The sequence below is a fragment of the Pungitius pungitius genome, chromosome 3 (assembly GCF_949316345.1).
Source record: "Pungitius pungitius chromosome 3, fPunPun2.1, whole genome shotgun sequence".
Taxonomy (NCBI): Eukaryota; Metazoa; Chordata; class Actinopteri; order Perciformes; family Gasterosteidae; genus Pungitius; species Pungitius pungitius.
Genome location: NC_084902.1, coordinates 13,342,971 through 13,363,651, shown reverse-complemented (window position 1 = coordinate 13,363,651; position 20,681 = coordinate 13,342,971). Strand labels below are relative to the sequence as shown.

The following is a 20,681-nucleotide window of genomic DNA, read 5'->3' as shown; positions in this document are numbered from 1 at the left end:
AAATCTGCCACTTTCCAGACTTATTTAGCACGTGAATCGTAGTCTTTGCTATTGTGATGCTTATAACTTACCGACACGCATGTGTTCCTCTGGGTGAAATGTGCCTTTTAATCTTCCCCAATCTTTGTGTCCCTGACGGATGTTGGGGAAAGTTTCAGCTTCCTGTGTGTCTCTGACTGCAATTAAGCCGGTAGAGAAGCAGGCACAATTCAGTTCAACGTTTGTAGGAGGGAGAGAGAGAGAGAGAGAGAACATCATAGTTTAAGTTTACATAGCATAATATTTATTGAAGTAATGCAGCTCACCTTTGCTTCACCGCCATGCGCCCTAGTCTTGTCAGGATTGATGGCATCAGAAAGACGTGTGTCCACAGTTAGACTTTCGAGATCAGGCGTACTCAGAGGATCAATCAGCACCTCGTAGGGCACAGCAGGATGTTTCCAAGAAGAGGAGATGTGGACGCCCCAGCTTTCGGACTGCCCAAAGGTCCCTGTGGACAAAGGCCAAAACGTTCCATTCCAATGTTTTTCAAAATCTTGCGACATGGTTTCTGGAGGGATGTGATGGAGTCTTTGGCTTTTTAAAATGTCACAATGTCTGAATCCATTTGACATCATTCATCTGCAGTGCCCTACTGTGCAGAACAATTTCTACAAACGCACAAGACAGGATTATCCTTTCTTACTCTGTGTTAGGAATCAGTTTGAAAAATAAAAAGTCAAATGATATTTGTATGAAAAAGGGAAGAAAAAAATAACAAGTTAGATGTTGATTTAATTTCCAATTTTCTGACTTCTCTCTTTTTTTGGGAAAAGACCCGTAGGATAATTAGCAATACCTTGTGCACAAGTTGAAATATGCATTGAATTTAGTGAGCTGTGATTGTATCACAAATCACTGGATTAAACCTGAGGTTGATGACAGACATTTAAAAGAAAAGTTTGCCATATGGGGAAATATATCACAAGAGTCGAATGAGAAAATGAGTACAACTCACGGTAGATTGTGGATTAAACCAGTTTTTACCCGATTGGGTTAATCCAGACAAGACCGTCACATTGAAATGAACATTCTGACGAATACCACCATGCACCATGATTAATGGTGTTTGCATGGACATAAATAATGCCTCAAAAGAGGGGATTGGCAGATGCAAAATGACACCCACCTATGAATTCTCCGTGTGCACTCCAAAGGCGAACAGTGTAGTCAGAGGATGAGGTAAGCACCACTTGATCATTGTCAACAATCTGCAGCCTGGACAAGAATAAAGAGACATGAGTTAAACGAGAGAAGGCATTTCTGGCAGAAAACTCTAAATCATCCACTACACTGTTGGTACATCTCATGGCAGATGCACCCCGACCGCTTCTCCCCTATACTGATTGTGTGTTTAATACCTTCCCACCACTCTGTGGTTTGTTTGTCTACTGCAGCAGAAGGAAGTAATGGTGCTCCTGCTGCCAGTGACACCCAGACTGAGAATGACTGTACCCACAGGGACTATTAAGTAAACAAGCAGCTAAAGGTTAACAACACAAGGTGAAGTCTAATTGGTGTTCGATAGCGGCTACTCAATGAAGGGACAAGATTAATTTGTGACCGACCACAGTAAAAATGTTTGTGTATTTTACATACCCAGTGATTCTGCCGGTGTGGGCACGCCAGAGGTTTTCAGCTGAGTGAAGGTGAAAAAATGCACAGCAACACTTTCACATGTGATTTGTGAACATTTTGCATGTTCTGCTGCTGGACAGTTTCTCTTCAGTTTTTCATTTGATGTGTTATCAAAGTCTATTACGAGAAAGAAAATGCAGCTGACCTTGAAGTGATTTTTGCTCAGGGGCAAACTTCTCTATGTCGTATACATACAGATAACCAGTTCGATCTGCGGCATACAGCAACGTGTCCTTGTCGGTTTTAGCCATTTTTGTAATCTTTTGTTGGAATCTAGACTGAATATAAACAGAATTATAAAGGTAATGATTGTAAAAATGTATAGAAACTGATCACAAGGAAAGCAAAGATGAATTGAAAAGTTGTTTTTTCACTCTTGTAAAATATAAGAACCCTTTATGTTTAATAGCCTGAAAATAAAATGTTTGCTTTCTTAGGCACGTGTTTTATTTGAGCTTTATGCCCCCATGGTCCCCAATTTTCCTATATATAGGGTTCAATATATACCGGCAGGAAGGGTTTCTATTTGAACAAAAGCATAGAGCATGTGCAGCTTACTGTTTGATCAGCAATTGTGAAGGTAAAAGGAAAAAAGGTTAAAAGAAAAGAGAAGTTCTCACAGCTTTGAAGCTGCCCACACATTTTCCTCCACTGAGCACGTCCCATAGATTTACACAACCTTTAAGAGCGAAAATACATTCAGTAATTAATGGTGTATTGAATGGCTGCAAAATGCAATCATGCATTGTAATTAGTGCTGTTCATGACACTGACCCAAGGCTCCGGAAGACAGCAGAGCTGTTGCCGAAAAAAACTGGTGTAACTTTGAGTGCTTCATGAAGATGATGCTTGGAACACTTAAATCCAGCTCTGTGTAACAGGAAAAAACATGAAATAAATGCAGTGTTCGGATCACATCACACACACAGATCTTATCAAATATATCCAAGTCACCTCCAACATTTCGGTTTTCAGCGAGAAGAGGGCTGACAAACCGACATTGTACACGTCCAGTAACCACGTCCCACACTATGATCTCTCCATCATAGCTGCTGGTGGCTAGGAGGGATGGGGGACACTGCACCACACACAGGATGTCCTCCCTATGGCCATTTCTCTGTGGAAAATACATCATTACATATCCTACAGTTTAAAGCTTCAAAGAAAATGTACTCATTTGGCAAAGAAAGTAAAATGTTTAAAATAAAAATAAAAATATTAGGTGAATGGAAATATTATTTTTCAGTTTGAAATGAATTTCAATAATTACAATATATGTAAAGGTAATTGTTTGAATTTGTTTTTTCTCCTAAAATAATGTCAAACACTTCAAACCTATGTACTGCACTTAATACTTTACTATTTTCTAAAAAATAAAGCCTGACTTGGACCTAATGGTAAAAATCGTATTATATGCCTGGCCCGTGGGAATGTTATAAAAGCTTATTTGCTCTCTTGCAGAGAGTTCGATGAGAAAGTTAACTCAAATAATGAGATGGAAGCTGCTGGCTTAGTTTGTCATGAGGGAGAAGACAATCTGCACACCAGCACCTCTAAAGCTCACTAATCAATGGGAAATGGGATCAATGGAGTATCTTGCACCTTCATGCAAGTCAGTTTAAAAATGACACAGACATGGCTAGCAGTTTTACCTGTTTCTAGTCTTTATACTCTAGCCTTTTCCAACTATTTCTTTGAACATAGGTCAATCTCTAACAACTTAAGTACTCAAATTCAAGAGCTGAGATAGTCTTCTTTCTTACAGTACTTTGGCCAAGTGTGCCGCACACTTCCTATCAATGATCAATGTCTTAAATGTGATAGAGTGTTTTTTTTTAAATTATTTTTATTACCCTGTCCTGTAAAGCGTCTTTGAGTCTCTGAAAAGCGCTATATAAAACTAATTTATTATTATTATTATTACAAGGAGCTTAAAAAAAGCCAAAGCCAAACAAGCCAAACATTACTCCTGCCCCTTATTCAATTAAATTCATCTTAATCTTCACATGCTTCTTGCTTTCTGTCTCTGCCCTCAGCAGGAAAATTTTGCTGTCAACCAGAAACTGTACACAAATTAGGAGAAAGAGATGGCACAATTTGGGGACTAACACCAAACAATGTACATTTAATTTTTTATAACAAGCAAAATATTTAGCTAAACTGGGCTGAGAGTTGAAATATTAATGAGATGCAACACAACACGTGCTATCTTGAGGAACAGACCTCTTGCATGCCATTAAAAAAAACTATTTGAAGAGAAATCCTTCAGTCATAAGAGTTACTTTTCTTGCTAGCCTCGGTAATGCATTCTTTCAGCTCTGTTAATGGGCCTCATGGGGGGTGAGTGTAACCATCAGCCATGATTAAAGAGACGGAGGGGGACTCAGCGTCATCTCCCGTAAGGAATTACAGCTTGACTGAGAATCAATTTTTCCTCCTACAGCTTGTGTGGAAAGGGAGACAACGCTAGTATTTTCCTCTAGTTGCACTATCAGGCCAACACTTTTATTTTTCTCACATGACTTTGTGAACCAAGTACCTGCAAAACAAATTAACTGTTTGACTTGTAAGTTTTTGTTTAAGATCCCTAAAGAATAGCATTTTATTGGCTGCCATTGGATTACAAATGTTTAATATAATGTTTAATATAAACAGTTGTAAATGTTTAATATGAACACTAAAAAAAGATTGTAGTATAAAATAAGATTTTGAGTTAAGACACATTTGGGACACGGAACTGAGTCAGTGATGAAGGCCTGCTTACATTGCAGTGAGCCTGTCACAAACGACAGGTATAGTGACAGGTCAAAGCTTGGATGCACTGGGACTTAGACACAAAGGAAATATGTGTGATGTGAATTAACTTTAATATTATACAACTAAACAATACATATTAGTGTATACATATTGGTACAGGAGGTGGCAAGAGACTAAAACATCTAAAAATATGTAATAAAAATTGTCACTGGTGAGAGAAATGCAACATGGAATGAGGGAGAACAAAAGCGAGGGGATGGGGTACCTTTCTGCATCGAAAAACAATTGTGCAGATGATGCTGCACATGAGGCAGGGATCAAGGGCGCTTTGTCACTCAACTTTCCAGCCAGTCCTTTGTGTGTCTGTCAGTGTGTGTCTTTGTGCTAGTTACTGTGTGTGTTTGTAACATGAACAAACAACCAGCAGAGAGGCTTAATCTTTCCAGTTGTGAAGGTGCAATGAGGCAGAGCATGGAGAGCAATGGCCAAACCCCTACTCTACAAGACACATTCAGTGTGAAAGCAACTTTCCAAGAGCCAACTGATCTCTTTTATATAGCACTGGCTATTCAAATATATACGATGCATCATTTTTTAATGTTATGTATTTGAAATAACGATTTGTTTGCTCGTAACCATGGGGACAAAACTAGAGTACAAAAATAAAATTACATCAACTGATGCTCGAGTGAAGCACGTGAAATAACTCAAAATTATTAGTAGAGCACTTTAGACAACATACTTTCCTTCCACCACTAGAAAATGCAGATTTTGTAAAAATTGTTTTTATAAATAAAATGAAACCGTAGCAGCCTTGATGACTAGCGAGCACCCAATGTGCACCTGCTTAACTTGTTTTTGATCAAGCATTCAGTTTCAACAAAAACACCTAATTTGTCTTTTGTCCGATAGGTAAAGTGAGTGTTTGTGGAAATAGTTACTACCTGTCAGAGCCCATTATTATCATTTCAGTCTGCCTGAAATGTTTTCTCTAAGCTATTGTCAAGACAATTTTCTGTTCATTAATCACCAGATCATCTTGCCATGTGGGCTGTGGTCTCTGGATGTGATGAAGGTCCTCGGGTTTGTCCTGGCAAAATGCAGATGCAAAGTCAGCAAACAGCATATTTAATCAAACTCAAATGTTTAGAGCACAGAAATAGCTGAAAGTATTAGAACATTAACATAATCATTAACCAGACAATGTAAAGTACTGTCATCCGCAAGTCAGTCCGCATGTATTTTTTATAATGAAATTCAAAATAAGCTATATGATATGATATGCACGGACTGTCTTTGTCTGTTTTTTGTGTGTTTCTGTTTTAGAATATTGTACTGGTAATCACAATGTAAACAAATGCAAATCAGATACAATATGATGTAGGAAATAGCAGAAATAATTGGGCTGGGATTTCTGAAACACAACTGACAAATAAAAGCCAGTTCTCATGTATTTTGTACTCACCGGGTAAATGTCTATCTTCCGAGCCCGGCCGACAGACGTCACATAGCTTCAAAAGTAAAATTGCACGAGCTGAATGCGGATTACATTTCATACCCAGACAACTTGACAAATATCACATCATTACTCACAAATTCCTGTTAACTTGCAGAAAGATGCAGTCATACACTTCGTGAGATTTACCCTCTACCAGAGGGATTGGAGGGGATTTTTCCACAGTTAATGGACAATACAGTATTTATTTGAATTTTTCTTGATTTTGGACTGATGAGGTAATGTAATGTAAAGTGCTTACGCTTCCTAAGTGTCTTTAGACACTGACCATTGTTGAAGTTCCAGATCCTCAAACCACCATCTCTCCCACCTGTGATGAGTCTGGAAACACAAGAACAGGCTGTAGTTTGACAAAGTATTTGCTAAAAGGTTTTTATGAAAATTAAACATTTCACAAGGTGCTTAGTGTGCTGTACCTCCTCCCGTTGGGGTCAAAGGTCATGCATGTGGTGGCAGACAGATCATTTGTGCTACCAAACTCAAAAACTTGACGCCCAGTGTCAAAATCCCAGACTTTCACCACCTGAAACGATTTTGAGTTAATTTTACAGATAAAATACATCAAATAAATATGATCTGACCGGATTTATTTTCTAGTGGAAAAGTGAGGTCGTAAAGTACTAATTTACTCACAGATCTCCCAGCGCAGCTGACAACCTGACGAAACTCCTCGCTGTAGCCGCAGCACATTACAGTCTCATCATGTGAAACAGTCAGCCGGCTGTGAAGCCGTGGCCTTACAGAGGCAGAACATAATAGGATGAATAAAAGGGACGGGGGGTTGAATATTGAGGAGCCACAGTCAACTCTAAAGAAAAGAATGAATCTTAATATCTTTGGGGTGAAAATTAGATATTTTTTAGCCCTCAAAATGTGAATCTTCAAAGTCTTGTTTCATGTAAATCTGCAAACTATCATCTTTAAATTAGTTCAGTTGAGGAATATTTTCAAAAGCATTGTCATGGGATTTCGTGAAGAATAAATCACAAACCGTATCTTCAGGGAGAGCACAGCCATACAGTCTGCTGCAACGTAGAAGCATTTCAGAGCAGAGGAGTACGAGCATGCAGACATGTCGCCATGAATCCCGCTGGCTTTGAGTTCTGCTGTAAACAGGCAATGCTGGTCTTGAATATCCCAGATCTGGAAATGGAAAATAGGTGAACTGTGATGAAGAAAAAAGCGATACCACGCTGAAGAATGCCTGCTTTTCAAATTTTAATTTAAGTGAACAAGCAATACTGTGCACACTAAAGTATCATCATACTATTTAACATACATATCCTGCAGATCCTATCCTATCATTATTATTATCATTATCAATCATTTAGAGCAGTCCTTGAACACTGTTGAGGTGAAGAAAATGTTCACTGCTTCTTAAACTGCTGAGTAATTATATTATATATATATTATTCTGTGAATATAAGTCAATTTAATTGGTTACTTTCCACCACTGCTGATAAAAGGTCCACAGTGGTAATGCTTGCAGAAGTAAGGATGCTGGGTTTCTTTGGATCATTTAAACTCTTAAAAAGTCCGGGAAACATAACAAAATAAATACTTTAACTGTGTTGTCTGTGGAGACAGACAAGATCTGACTGTCCTCTGACAAGATGTGGAGGTAGACGACGGGAGCAGAATGGCCTTTCAAAACCCCGGTTGGTCTCCTAACGAGAAGAACGCAACCGAGAGAAGTTGTTTTTTAATTGAATGTTAATTTTCTCCAAAACGAGAGATTTCTGCCTCCTTACCCAGAGAAATGTGGGTTCCACATGCGTATGAGTCTGTCCATGCCTCCAGTGACCAGTAAGCTGTGTGTCCGACACAAATCAAAGGTCTTGACACCTTTGTAGACGGGGAAAACGGTCTGGTCGCATGATGCCCGGAGCTGTGGAGTCCAGCTCAGTTGGACCTTCTTGGTCTTACCTTCATAGCAGACCTCTGTGATCTCACTCAACTGCTGCTCAGCATCTGTTAAAGGCAGCACACAGCCTCCAGAAGAAAGAGGAGCACTGATCAAACATCAAGGTAGGAAATGATCAGAAGCAATGAGCAGGCTGGCAAGTGCACATCCACACTCACACAACACAAACACACACGCTGGCATTGATTGATGAATTTGAGATGAACGAGTCATCGTGCGTCATCCCTTAGCTTTTCTACCGGGCGGCTTCATGTTGGAATTGCGGCACACAGTAGCGCAAAAGGACTTGAGACTTTGTATCATCAACCTTTCTCATTTCCTATCTGGTTCTTAAATCACAGTCAAGTCATGACAATGAAAGTTGTTTCATTGCTGTCCCCATGGTGCTGAGCATATAAAAAAAAAACAAAGTTACCTATAACGAGGGAGGAGGATTCATCATTTGATGAGGAGACAACAGCTTGAAAACTTGGAAAATATTTTGCCTATAGTTGGAGAGAAAGAGTTATTTCAGGGTTTTCTGCTCTTAATGCAAGTCAAATGTATTCCTACACAGCTTCTGCAGATATCCTAAGTCGTCACGTAGCTGAACTTAAATTCATTCCTTTGTAAGAGAAGTGTACATCCATATGGAAGAGTAAAAAGTCACCTTTGTCACCCAGTCGTGATGAACCTTCCATCTGACAAATGTCACATTGGGAGATAGCACGGCATTGTCAGCCGCTATGTTGGGCATATTTTCAATCTTTGGTAATTTATTCCATAATCTATCAAAAAAAATTGAAATGGAAATGAACAAGCAGACCTGAACCAGTCACATTATTTGAGACACTGCTGAACTCCCATGACATGCACATCATTTATTTCATTGTCGGGAAGAGATAGGAAACAAAGGTATCATTTTCTGACATATTCTTTAAATTTCTGTGCTCATATAGCTTCCTAAACAGCAATATTTTCAGGAATTGACTCATTTGTCAGTTATTATCCGTGACTAAAGAATTACACAATCACCACTGTGAAAAATGAACTGAATGAGTTAATCATGTCACGGTTTGGTCTCCCTTCCTGTTTTATGGAATTCATGTGACAAATCAATCTCACATAAATGTAGTCTGAACTTCAATACATTCAAATATATATACAGTATATATATATATATATATATATATATATATATATATATATATATATATATATACTTATTTCTCTCATGAATTGCTATTTAAGAACCAGTATGTTAGATTACCTTACATGACAGTGACGAGTCAAGTTAAAGAAGGTTGAATGGTATACATAGGTCTTCTTTAGAACAATTACCTGAGGGTATCGCCAACAGAGGATATTAAAATGATATTCACACATCCCTGAAACACAAAACATTGAAATGGAACTCTGCCAGCATTTCAGTAATCAAACGGAACAAAATACACAAAAGGACCTACTTCTGTATCTCCGTACAGGATACAACATTTATCAGGGCCAGTATTTCTGTGAGAGGAAAGAAACCAACCATGATGGTGACTTATTCTGACAATTGGAAGATGATGTTTACTTGCAATGTTGTTGCCCACCCATAGTCTACTGTCAAAGGCACCGCGTCGAGTGCATTGATCTGGCAATAAGGCTCCAGGGTGGAAAGCTCATATAGTTGGATCTCTCTGTCCCTGCGAGATAACAAAGAAACCCACAATAAACAAAGCTAGAATAGTCTGGAACCTGCAGTTAGAGTAATCCAAGTACACAATAGATAATGGGCACCTTCAGTCATTGTACTAAAACTTACCCTGTTCCAATCATCAGCTTGTTTAACTCAGTCATCAGAGTAAAATCGCTTGCCCACTTTGACTTCCTGTTTGCAGGTCCTTCATTCTGTAAAAAATTACAAAACAATGATGGATTAATAGTGTTCCACATTTCTCAGCTGTATAATTTAAGGCAACCTGATATAGCTTTGAGGAAAACCTGAGAATGTTCCATAGTCTTTAAGTCAACATGCTTGTTTTTGGATGTCTAAAAAAAGATATGTGTTTGACACAAGATTTTTATACATTTCTGTGACGGCATAGCTTTTTTCACATCTGCCAATTGTGTCAACGCTTCACTAATAAGTCTTGTCTAAGTAAGTCTTTGTGATAATTATCTTACTGAACCAAATGTACGGACATATTATAAATTTGAGTTCATCTAGTCTGCCTACAAAAAAATATAATATAATAAACTATAGAATGACCATATACTGCAAATGTGAAAAAGGTAAAACATACAAAGATGTTTTTGGTCCTGAGTGGTTTAAGTTCAGGGCTCCAGTGGCATAGAACCCCGTCCTCTCCCACTGATACCATGGTGCCATCGTGGGCGGAGTGGATGTTGACGACGGCGATGCCATGGCACAGCGACTTCACGGTGGCCGGCAGGGTGAACGCCACCTGTTTGCTGCGCCTTGCAGTTTCCTGCTTCTCCTTGTATTTCTGCAGCATGTGCGAGCAGAACTGACCCTGCGGCACGTTACCGGATGTTAGTTTAAAGTCATCTAGCCCACATGTTGATAGTTGTTATATTGTCAACACGGCTACATGAGTAAGTCCATAGGGTTACTTTCAGAGGTAACAAAGTCCTTTAAACAACAAGTTTAGTGTCGAGATTAAGAGTCCTATTTCCAATATCAATTTAGAAGTTATGAAAGTTGTTAGATCCTGTTTTCGATTTGCTAATAAAAAATAGGAATTTTGTGAAATTGCTGTAGTGTTGACACAACAACCTTACTTAAAGTCACCTTTAGACCTCATTCTTCGTGACAGAGATTTGTTATTTTCCAACATATTTGATTGATGATCTGTCTCCTCATTGCCAGAGGAAATTACATCAATGTATACCAGTATAATTGTAAAATCAGTAACTTGGCCCAAACAAATCAATACTCCTCCATACATTACTTCTTTGGAATATTAAACCAGGACATTTTTGTTATCAAATCTCATCCAGTTGAAGAAAAAAAAACCTGGCAAGGATTTTACGTCAAATGTCAAGAGTCAATAGAAATATGTTGGGAAAGTTTGTACCAATTGTTATTGCACACTCAAACTGATGTATGCTTTTGTTCACGTAAGTTACACGTTGCACTTGCTCCTGTAATCCTGCAAGACAAGGGTTATAACTAAGGCAACACGCACAGAATAAAAACGCAGCCTGCTCCATAAGAAACAAATAGGAATATAGTCTCACCCATGAAATCCTTCCCTGGCCTGAAAAATCAATCCTCTTAAATAACCCTTGAATCTGCTCACTGCTCTGTGAAAATCAAAGCAGAAAGGAGTAAGGAACAGTGACACTTATTGTAAATTAATCAGGTACTGCACTTGCAAATACTTGTCTTCCATTGCTAAGAGGTAAGACCTCTCTGAGAATCCTAGAGAGTACGGTAAAATGAGAAATGTCAAACTGCTTACTGTCTTAGGCAAGCCGAGACACTTCTTCACTATATGTCCAAAATTGTTCACGTCAATGGATCTCAAGCCATCCGCTTCGAATTCCTTTTACAAGAGAAAATACAATCAAATCGGGCAGAAATGAATCACCAGACAGTCTGTGTTAAAAATTTAATTTATACAGTACCTCAAATGCTAGTTTTAATTTCTGGAGGTGGTCGAGTGATATCATCTCATCAATCTTATCAGAGAGAGGAAAAATCTTAACACTGTATCATGAAATGAGCCAATTAATATTGCAGATTCATTGGGAATATTCTACGAAAAGAGCTCAATGCACAATACCAGTACCTTTCATTATGTTTCCTGTTCACTTACCGGGCAATTCATAAAGTCTGAGTGCTAGAAAGGAGCATTTCAACACTATGCAATTATCAACGCACATGATTAGGCTCACCCCTCTGAGTATTAATGACTATCTGTAAAGGCCACCGCAAGCCATTGCTGGCTATATATGTCTCTAAAATGCTTGCACAAGGCCAGATGACAGGCCGTGCTCCCAGTGTTAACGGCCTCTCTTCGAGTTGACATGGTTTCCTAGCAAATGTGTCCTTGATCCACGGCACTCTTTGATCTATCATTAATAAATAACAGGGATAAACAGCTTAATTCCTCAAGGATGTCACCAGAGCCCACGGTATCTCCTGAATTACAGAGATAATTGTTTTTATCAGTCAGCGTAATGGAAGCGCCGAAAGTGTTCACACAACCACGACTCCTCTCCAAATCCCTTTTATTAGAGCGGTATAACTTTGAACTCCTGAGCCTGTTCCATCTAATCTGCCGCGGCACATTGCTCCATACATTAAGCAGGAGAGTGTGACGGACAACTTCAACATCGGTCCATCAGTCCTGTCAGCTTCAAAGATGGGATGCGAATCCACTTGGGTCCTTTTTCAGCAGTTGTGTGGGCAATGTTAGTTTTATTTTGGCCTGAAAATGGCCATGCCCAGCTTTGGGACAGATTGTCCTTTCCAGTGTGCTGTCATGCTGCGAGTAAAAATGTGTCATCGGCTTGATTTAAAATGGCCCTTTTGGCATCTCTCACTCATTCTGATGCTCACCTTGTGAGTGAGATATGCTTCAGCTGTAGTTGAGTTTAAGCACTCCAGAAAGAGTCTGTAAACTGGGGAGTGTGACAATGTAACACTACAGTGACATCTATAGGCTGTAAGAAGCAGTCTTAACAAAGTCTTTAGATTGGAGAAGATTGAAAATCTTTTTGGACTCAAAATAATCTACATTAACGTTTCAGATGCGTATTGTTCAATTTACTGATCTGATGTTTTTAAAACAATATACCTTGAGGCTGCAGAGTCTGCGAGTTGAGCAAATTCTGTGGTGTTGTCGTCGTATGATTTCATCGTCTTCTCCCAGTGTGACAGAGTGCCTTCGGACATTCACTCTCAAAAGCTCTCGAACCAGCCATTCAGGCTGCTCTGGTCCGTCCTCCCTGAGACTCTCCTGTCTTGGTGCTGAGATGTTATCCTGGACTTTCCCACCCCAAAAACCTGGTCCCGTCGCTCTATTATCTGTCCTCCCCACTTCAAAGAGAATGCTGGAAGATTTGAGATATTGGATTTGGTAAATGCTCCCACTATAAGCACATTGTTGTTATGTAAAAATATATCTTTGGCACTCATTAGAGGCATAGCAAAAGGTCACTTCTGTATCTTTATCATATCTATTATACCCAAATTAGTGATTGTAGGTGCCAGGGGACCAGACTTCCTGTATTTCATGGTAACTGCTCAGTGAAGCCACAGATGGCAACTCAAGCACCATGACAAAACAATGTTTTCTGAACGCACATTGGCAAGACAGTTAAACGATTCGTATTAAGATAGAATTGGTACGATAAGAACAACAATCAAAAACTTGTGATTTTACAATTGAGGTAAGGAGAAAAACAGATTAGCAGAGTACCTGGACATTTGCTGGGTTTCTAATCTTCCTGAAGCAGAAGATGAGCGGACCTTTTTCCCCCATGGCATCCTTGTTAGATGATGTATCTTGAAGATGTAATGTAAAAACGCAGACTTGCGTGCAGCACATTTCTTCAGTCAGAACTGCGAAAAGATGTTAATCAGACAGGTCTGACATCAGTCTACCTGACACTCACTCTAACATTACACCTGAGCAGAGCAGGTGGCCCCATGGTTACTAAGAAACCAAGTGTCAACTGAGACTGCACAACTAAACACAAGAACCTGCACTTTCAGGGAAAGAAACAGCCTTGATGTTTGCAAACAAACATGAGTTTACACAGTTTTGATATTGTAACCCTTTAGTTCATGCATTCAGGTCATCAATTCTCCTCATTTATGTGGATACATTTTCATTGCAACTACCAAGAGAATGGATACGAATATATGGATATATGTTATTCCTTTTGTTTCACAATGCAAGACTGAAAAATTTAAAATGTGATATTCTGTCGAGAGAGAACTTGTTTTTATTCTGTCTCAATATCATCAGCAAGCAGAAAGGATATGGTCACAGAGCACATGCGCTTTTTTACATTGCTTTGGTACCATTTTGAAAATAAAGGATCATTTTATCAAATGTTTTAATCTACACAACTGCACAAAGCAGAACACCTCAGATCTCTGGAAACTGTTTTATTTTTTGAAAGCAATAAAGACATCATTTAGTACATCAACAAAAAGGAAGCGTGAATTCATTTTAGGGCTCGCATCCCAAAAAATGTAAAGCAGATAATATGTTTAGAATTTTATAAAATTGATCTGGTTTTACTTTCTTCTTCATATTCGACCGTTGTGCTTTTTGTGTCATTATAATGTAATAGCAAAAGAAAAAAGTAGAATTATGACCAAAAATGAAGTCTAATAAATTCAGAAAGACCACTATTAATATCGGCAGTGGTTGTTGCAGACACACTTGTGGGAATCTGCATTCTGCTGAGTGCACCATTGAAGTTTATTACAGTTTGCATCCCTAGCATAAAACAAAAAGACATATAAATAAACTATCATAAGCAATAAGATTCAGAAGGGTCCTGGCCAACTTGATATCCCTTTTGGTGAGCAGGAATGAAGCTCAACTGGTGGGAGTTTGATCACTTTATCCCCATTGTTTGGATTAGCATCGCTATTCATGATTTGTTTTAAAGCTTCCTTTTCTGCAAAGCAAAAATCAAAACATGAGTTCACCATCCGTAAAAAACTGAATCAGTATTTGACCGTTTAATGGTGTTGCTCACCATCCTTAGGTAAAGTTCTGTTCAAGTGCTGCAACTCCTGGGGCAGCAGAGACTTGATCATATTTGGGACATTTGTGTCTGTCTTTCCACAAAACCTGTCATAGTTTGTCAAATGTGATCTTTTCTGCTGAGCGTGTCTCTGCACCACAGTGGGAACTGCAACACACAGGGTAATCATTGATAGAAAGCATTACCTCAGTGAATTGCAAGCACCCTTTACTTCTTTTACAGCCATATTGTTCCTTAGCATATAGTACCTATACCACAACATCCCATGCTAGGATCTGTGCAGCTGTAAGGAGAGGACTTCCACAGCAGCCCAGGCTTTTGCTTTGGCGGGCGATATTTCTCTCTCATCTCGGTATCAGCAGGAAGTGGAACCTCCCGTTTGCTTTGCCGAGGTGCATTTCTACCTTCTACGTTATTACGATGATTGTGTCCTGTCAAAAAATAAAATAGAGAGCTGTAGAGGGACCATTTTTTAATTATTTCTGTTATATTTGGGAAATTTCCGCACCTGAATGTGAGTCGTTCAGCCCTTCTTGCATGGATTCACCTACACAAGACTGAACTGACTTTGTCATACCTTGAGGCATGCCCGTGTAGTCACATCTGTAGATGGAGTTGTACTGTGCTGTCAAAGCCATACGGATCTCCCCTTCAGATGGGTGACATTCCCAAGGGAAGCCAACATACTCAGAGCTTTGTGCGGCATCCCGAGGCAGGCTCCACTTCATGAAAGACTTGATGTGGAAAAAACAACAACTTGATTAAAAGGTTACAATACACTGCATTGTACGTCGCTTTGGATAAAAGCGTCAGCTAAATGACATGTAATGTAATGTAAAATACACAGCGAGAGGTCAAGCGTGGTATTCAGCTATGAATGTAAACTTGAGGCTAACACAGCCTAAATACCAACCTGACTGGGGTGCGGGTTGTTTCTCCTCTGCCCCGAAGCCGTTCCTGTGCGAATGTATTCAGGTTTACAGGGCGGCTTCCAGCAAAACTCCCTGTTGTACACCGGTGACCCAAAAGGTCCAGACTTTGAAGAGGAGTCTACAAATGAAGTTGACGTTGGGCACCTGCATATGCATCAAGACGTACAGACTGTTGCACCCGCAGAGAAACAAACGCACGCATGTTTTAAATGCCTATTTAGACCCTCAGCAGACGCCTGTAGATAGAACTTACACCAGAATCTCTGCTGCCGGCTTTGGATGGCAGATGAATTGTCTTCTGTTTGATGTTTCATATGGATCCCACCACTGTTTACCCTCTTTAGAAAAATGCATAATGATACCCTGAATTCGTAAAAAAAAACAAATTTGCAAATTTTAGAAATACTGCAAACATTTGTATTGTGAGTCTGTTTTAGCTTGACTATCTAATTTGGACTAATCTTCAGCTTAGGAGGACAATGAGAGGATTTAGGAAACTCATTCCAGTTGAAGCAAAATTACCCCAAAGTCAAACAGCATGAGTAGTATAATTAAATGTGATATTACCTACATTAATAAAAATAATAAAAAACGAATGCATTATAATGTATCAGTCCATCTTTTTCATCTGAAATTGCAGAACATGATATGATTCATATATTATATAACAGCAAACCAAGATGCAATAAAAATGCAAGAAAGTAATAAGATGCCTGCTGAATCAACTGTAATGACATTTAAAATGATTAAGTTACTTTCAGGTAAGCCGTTTCATTCTCCACATAGGCGATCCTTAACATTACCTTTGGTTGCCATTGGTGACCAGTTTTCACCAATCTTGTGCTGTGGTTGTTTTCAGTATAATGAAAACCGTTGCGTTTCCAATTCTTTCAAGTCATCAGTGGTTTGCTAGAAAGCATTACTGACAACTGTGGATCCTTAATTTGAAGGGAAAAAAAGTGAAAGTTTGTCCCTTAGTGTTTTAATCCCAGCAGCAGCAGAGCTGATCCCAGAGCTGAGGGTTTCTAGCTGCTGTGGTTATGGAGAACTACAACATTTGAATGGCCACAAGGACTTGCTTAGCGGGGGAGATGTTGCATTAAAAATTCAACGTTGCTATGTGCCTTATTTATTTCTGTTAGCGACAGTGGTGGAAACTAGCACAGTCATTTTGGGAAAGTCATTTAATGAATTGCTAAACATTCATTGCTATTTATTCATTGCTAATATTGTTATTCATTGTTAAACTTCATTGTTACTACTATTGACATTTCCAATAGAAATACTGTACTGTATATATATTAAAGCTATAATTACTATGAATCAGCAGATTAATATTGTATATGATTTTCTATACTATTTCATGGAACAATTTGTTGGCCTTAGTTAAAATCGACTAATTTCACTAAGTCTCCTTCTTTTTCAGTATTTGAGGAATCCTGTCTACTTGCAATTTATGATTTACAGATAGTTCACAAGAATATAGTTCTCCAGCTTATTAAATGTAATTTCTTTCTAACTGCATTCATGCTCAACTACACTCATGTTAAATAATCTTAACATATGCGTATGTTTGTAACATGTAATTAAGTAAGTAAGATCACATACAACTCTAGGGCTATTACAATGTGATACGCCCTAAATGGCAGCTATTCATTCTGTACTTAATGAATAGTCTGTGGGCGACATTCATCTTCACATTTACCCGAATCGTACTTATCGGCGTCAAAAGTTCGACATTCAAGTTTAGCGCCACCGACGCTGGGGTTTTTTTAACCAACGGCACAACAAGCAGGACCGAGACAGCGAGTGTCCAATAGGAGACTCCAAGGAGTTTACGGCAGCCAATGTCCATGAGCCGGAGCCCGACGCGCAGGCACACGGGCTTCCTCGCAGAGAAACGACCGCGCACCCGATCGCTACTTTTCCTTCCATTGTTTGAGCCGTACCGTCGTAAAGCTGGCGTCATATAGCGCCGTCGTTGGGGTGAGCATTGTTGCGTGTTAACTTGCGGCACGCCGAGGCCGCCGCGGAGCTGTTGTGAATGAAGCCGTGCGCCGCGATAACTTTTAGACTGTATGAACAGGCGTGTAACTATACGCCGTCGGGTTGCGTGACTGAGCTCAATCGGATGCTAACGTAATAGCGAGCTTTTTTTTTTTTTTTTGCTGATGTTTAACATGGTCTCCGTAAACTTCAGCCCCGCTGACATTACCTTCGGCCCATGTGTAACAACCCAAGCGGGGCGCGGTGCACATCACCTAATGGCCGATCCGGCCGTTGCGCCCGGGCTATCGTAACGTCCGCTAATGTGCGAAGGGCTGCTCGTCATGGTGGCCGGCGGTGTTGCTAGCGCACGAGCTAACGCCTGCTAGAAGGTGAACGTGGGTTTCTACATCTGACTGGTGCTGAAGCCGCAGCGGTACTGAGATGCGGGAGGAGCATCCGTACGCGTGTTCAATACCACTTGAATGGAAACTTTAAATCCAACAATCTGCATTATCCAGACAGGCCGTGGCCGCTGGGGGGGAAGGGGGCCTGTAAAAAAGGCGGCTAGCGTGGTGGCATCCCCGTTAGCCATTGTTCGCAATCAAATCAGCCATTTTAATAATCGTCTCATGAAATTAGCAGCGAGCACTGCCAGCTCGCTAAAGCTAGCTAGCTTAGCTGAAAGGCTAACGCCGATACCGGTGGGGAACAAAGAGAGTGTGGACCCACAGCGGCTAACGAACAAATGAATTCAGTGGAAGCTGATGCTAATTCGACGGTACTCATCTACATATTTGAATGGAAGGCGAACGTAACGTTAACCAGGCGACAGCATTTTCGACGCGTTTTTCATGTTTTCACGACCTCCATTAATAGCCAAGTTATATCACCGTGAAGGGCATGCGAGAATTAAAACTAAATTGTGCTATTTAAATAGTGTATCATGTTGGCCTCTACCTACAGCGTATTGTTAGTTATCCCAGAGACCCTCCCACCACCCGATTAAACAATAGATGGGACTGACAAAGAAAGAGGGGGGCAATTGAATAGAGATGTATTTAGATATTGCCATTGCTGCATAATTCTGCTTGAATACGTTTGTCTTATAATTATTTTTTTTTATATAGCGATCCAAGATGGTGAAGGATCCTAGGAAGCCGAAGGGCAGAATGTCCTCGTATGCCTACTTTGTTCAAACATGCCGTGAGGAACACAAGAAGAAACATCCAGATGCCTCTGTCAACTTTGCAGAGTTTTCCAAGAAATGCTCAGAGCGATGGAAGGTAAAGTGCATTTCTATCATCATTTGAACCACTGTCTTTTTTTTTTAATACATTATGTGTTCTTCAAATATCCTTCTAGATTGTTTGAAACTGCTTTTCCCCCCCTCCAAAGACAATGTCACAGAAAGAGAAAGGCAAGTTTGAAGATATGGCCAAACTCGACAAGGTGCGTTATGAGAAGGACATGAAGAATTACGATCCCCCCAAGGGCCAGAAGAAGAAGCGTTACAAGGACCCCAACGCCCCCAAGAGACCACCGTATGTACCAAAGTCATTTTTTTCTTACAGTAACTAGTGGATTATGATCCTTATTCTGACACATCTTTGTCCTACAGGTCTGCATTCTTTCTGTTCTGTGGAGACTTTCGTCCCAAGGTCAAAAGTGAGCATCCCGGTCTAACCATTGGGGACACAGCAAAGAAGTTGGGAGAGATGTGGAACGGCTCATCTGCAGAGAACAAGCAGCCATACGAGAGGAAGGCTGCCAAGCTGAAGGAAAAATATGAAAAGGTGAGAGCACCCATTTTTATTTAGTCAAAATCATATCATGAGATGTATGTTTTTGCTGTGAGACTTGTTAATGATTGGCTTCCTCCTTAGTGCTAAAAACACATTTGTCGTGCCTCCCGCAGGATGTCGTTGCTTACCGCACAAAGGGCACAGTGGATTCCGCCACAGCTGCTACAGCAGATGATGACGATGATGAGGACGAAGAAGATGACGATGATGACGACGATGATGATGATGAGTAAACTGCTTCAGGATGGGAGATTTTGTTCATGCCATATAATTCTAATATACTCAATTCACCATCTTGAAACATAAGTCAGACGGAACAAGAACCTGTGTATATTTAATGTTTCTAAGATGTACAGTGTTATTCTTCTTCTCCTTTGTAAAGTTAACACTACATATCTTAAGTTGGAGATTTTTTTGTGGTCGTTGTTCATCTCCTGCCATATTGTGTAACAAGTTAGGAGAACAAAAAAATCAGTAAGAAAGTAACTAGTCCTTAGGTGTTACAACTCAGAATTTAGATTTCTGGGTTGATGTACTTTTCTTTATTTTAAAAAAAATATTTTTTTATGTGCTGTCCCAGTGTCTTTTTATTGTTCTTTGAATACCACTCTAATATCAAACACAGTTGTGGACATTCAAGAATGTCTTCAATAAAGTTCGTCTTTTTTTTAAAAGAAGTGTGTTTTTTGTTCTTCTCACTTTAGTTAACTCAATGTCCACAGTCAGTTATCAAAGAGCCAACATGTAGTATTACGTATTCACATAAACATTTAGAAATTCAAGAGGTTTGAGACATTTTTGTTCCAAAAAGAATAGCAGGCAGTGGCACAAGTAAATGAGTCCAAAATGATTCCACAACTGTCAGGTTTATATTTACAAACGGCTATTAAGGGAAATTAGAACTACTCAATCGCTTGATCGTTGAATCACGGTACGAATTCCTCGCTCACCCCAGTTCACAAACATGTCTGACTGTACAACATATATACCATGAAATTAGGAAATGGTGTTGGTGTTGGTGTTAATAAATGAAAAGCAGAAAAGTGCACAGTATATATATATATATACATACAATACATCTGTTATATATCTTTTGCTTTAGAAATATGCAAACATTCACACTATCAAGTATATGTCATATGCACATATGGGTATTATCTAACCACCTGATATGTATCATTTCATGTGATAGAGTCCCTCTGCCCCCCCAAAATAACAGAAAAGAAAGATGTTGATACTTGTACTGGAACTCCAGAAGGTGGCGCCCACTGCAGGGGATTTGCAGTTAAAGTTCAAATCCTAGTTTGATTGGTTAATGTGTGGAGCTCACATAGACACACAACAGTTGCAGTGGTCAGACAGGC

The 20,681-nt window shown here is 39.6% G+C and overlaps 3 protein-coding genes across 3 annotated transcripts; 1 reads left to right on the top strand and 2 right to left on the bottom strand.

Annotated features, from left to right (window-relative positions):
* Window positions 1-81: 81 nt before the first annotated feature.
* wdr95 (WD40 repeat domain 95) lies at window positions 82-13,520 on the bottom strand. Its single transcript, XM_062561654.1, has 26 exons — window positions 13,474-13,520; window positions 12,665-12,920; window positions 10,142-10,372; window positions 9,661-9,746; window positions 9,449-9,541; window positions 9,320-9,365; window positions 9,195-9,241; window positions 8,524-8,641; window positions 8,290-8,359; window positions 7,702-7,921; window positions 7,512-7,617; window positions 6,942-7,093; window positions 6,584-6,686; window positions 6,367-6,473; window positions 6,192-6,271; window positions 6,028-6,082; window positions 5,900-5,945; window positions 5,465-5,524; window positions 2,632-2,794; window positions 2,452-2,547; window positions 2,298-2,356; window positions 1,823-1,955; window positions 1,639-1,678; window positions 1,169-1,257; window positions 306-490; window positions 82-176 (listed from the first exon to the last, which is right to left on the bottom strand). Exons 1-26 carry the CDS (start codon window positions 13,518-13,520, stop codon window positions 108-110), a joined length of 2,757 nt encoding a protein of 918 aa, XP_062417638.1. The 3' UTR covers window positions 82-107.
* A 683-nt stretch (window positions 13,521-14,203) lies between these two features.
* On the bottom strand, window positions 14,204-16,811 carry LOC119216623 (testis-expressed protein 26-like). The gene is made up of 7 exons (XM_062561644.1): window positions 16,330-16,811; window positions 15,780-15,889; window positions 15,508-15,670; window positions 15,172-15,328; window positions 14,843-15,025; window positions 14,586-14,741; window positions 14,204-14,504 (listed from the first exon to the last, which is right to left on the bottom strand). Exons 2-7 carry the CDS (start codon window positions 15,878-15,880, stop codon window positions 14,371-14,373), a joined length of 894 nt encoding a protein of 297 aa, XP_062417628.1. The 5' UTR covers window positions 15,881-15,889; window positions 16,330-16,811; the 3' UTR covers window positions 14,204-14,370.
* Window positions 16,812-17,361: 550 nt separating this feature from the next.
* hmgb1b (high mobility group box 1b) lies at window positions 17,362-19,994 on the top strand. Its single transcript, XM_037469655.2, has 5 exons — window positions 17,362-17,512; window positions 18,643-18,798; window positions 18,911-19,056; window positions 19,134-19,308; window positions 19,431-19,994. Exons 2-5 carry the CDS (start codon window positions 18,652-18,654, stop codon window positions 19,548-19,550), a joined length of 588 nt encoding a protein of 195 aa, XP_037325552.2. The 5' UTR covers window positions 17,362-17,512; window positions 18,643-18,651; the 3' UTR covers window positions 19,551-19,994.
* The last annotated feature ends 687 nt before the right edge of the window (window positions 19,995-20,681 follow it).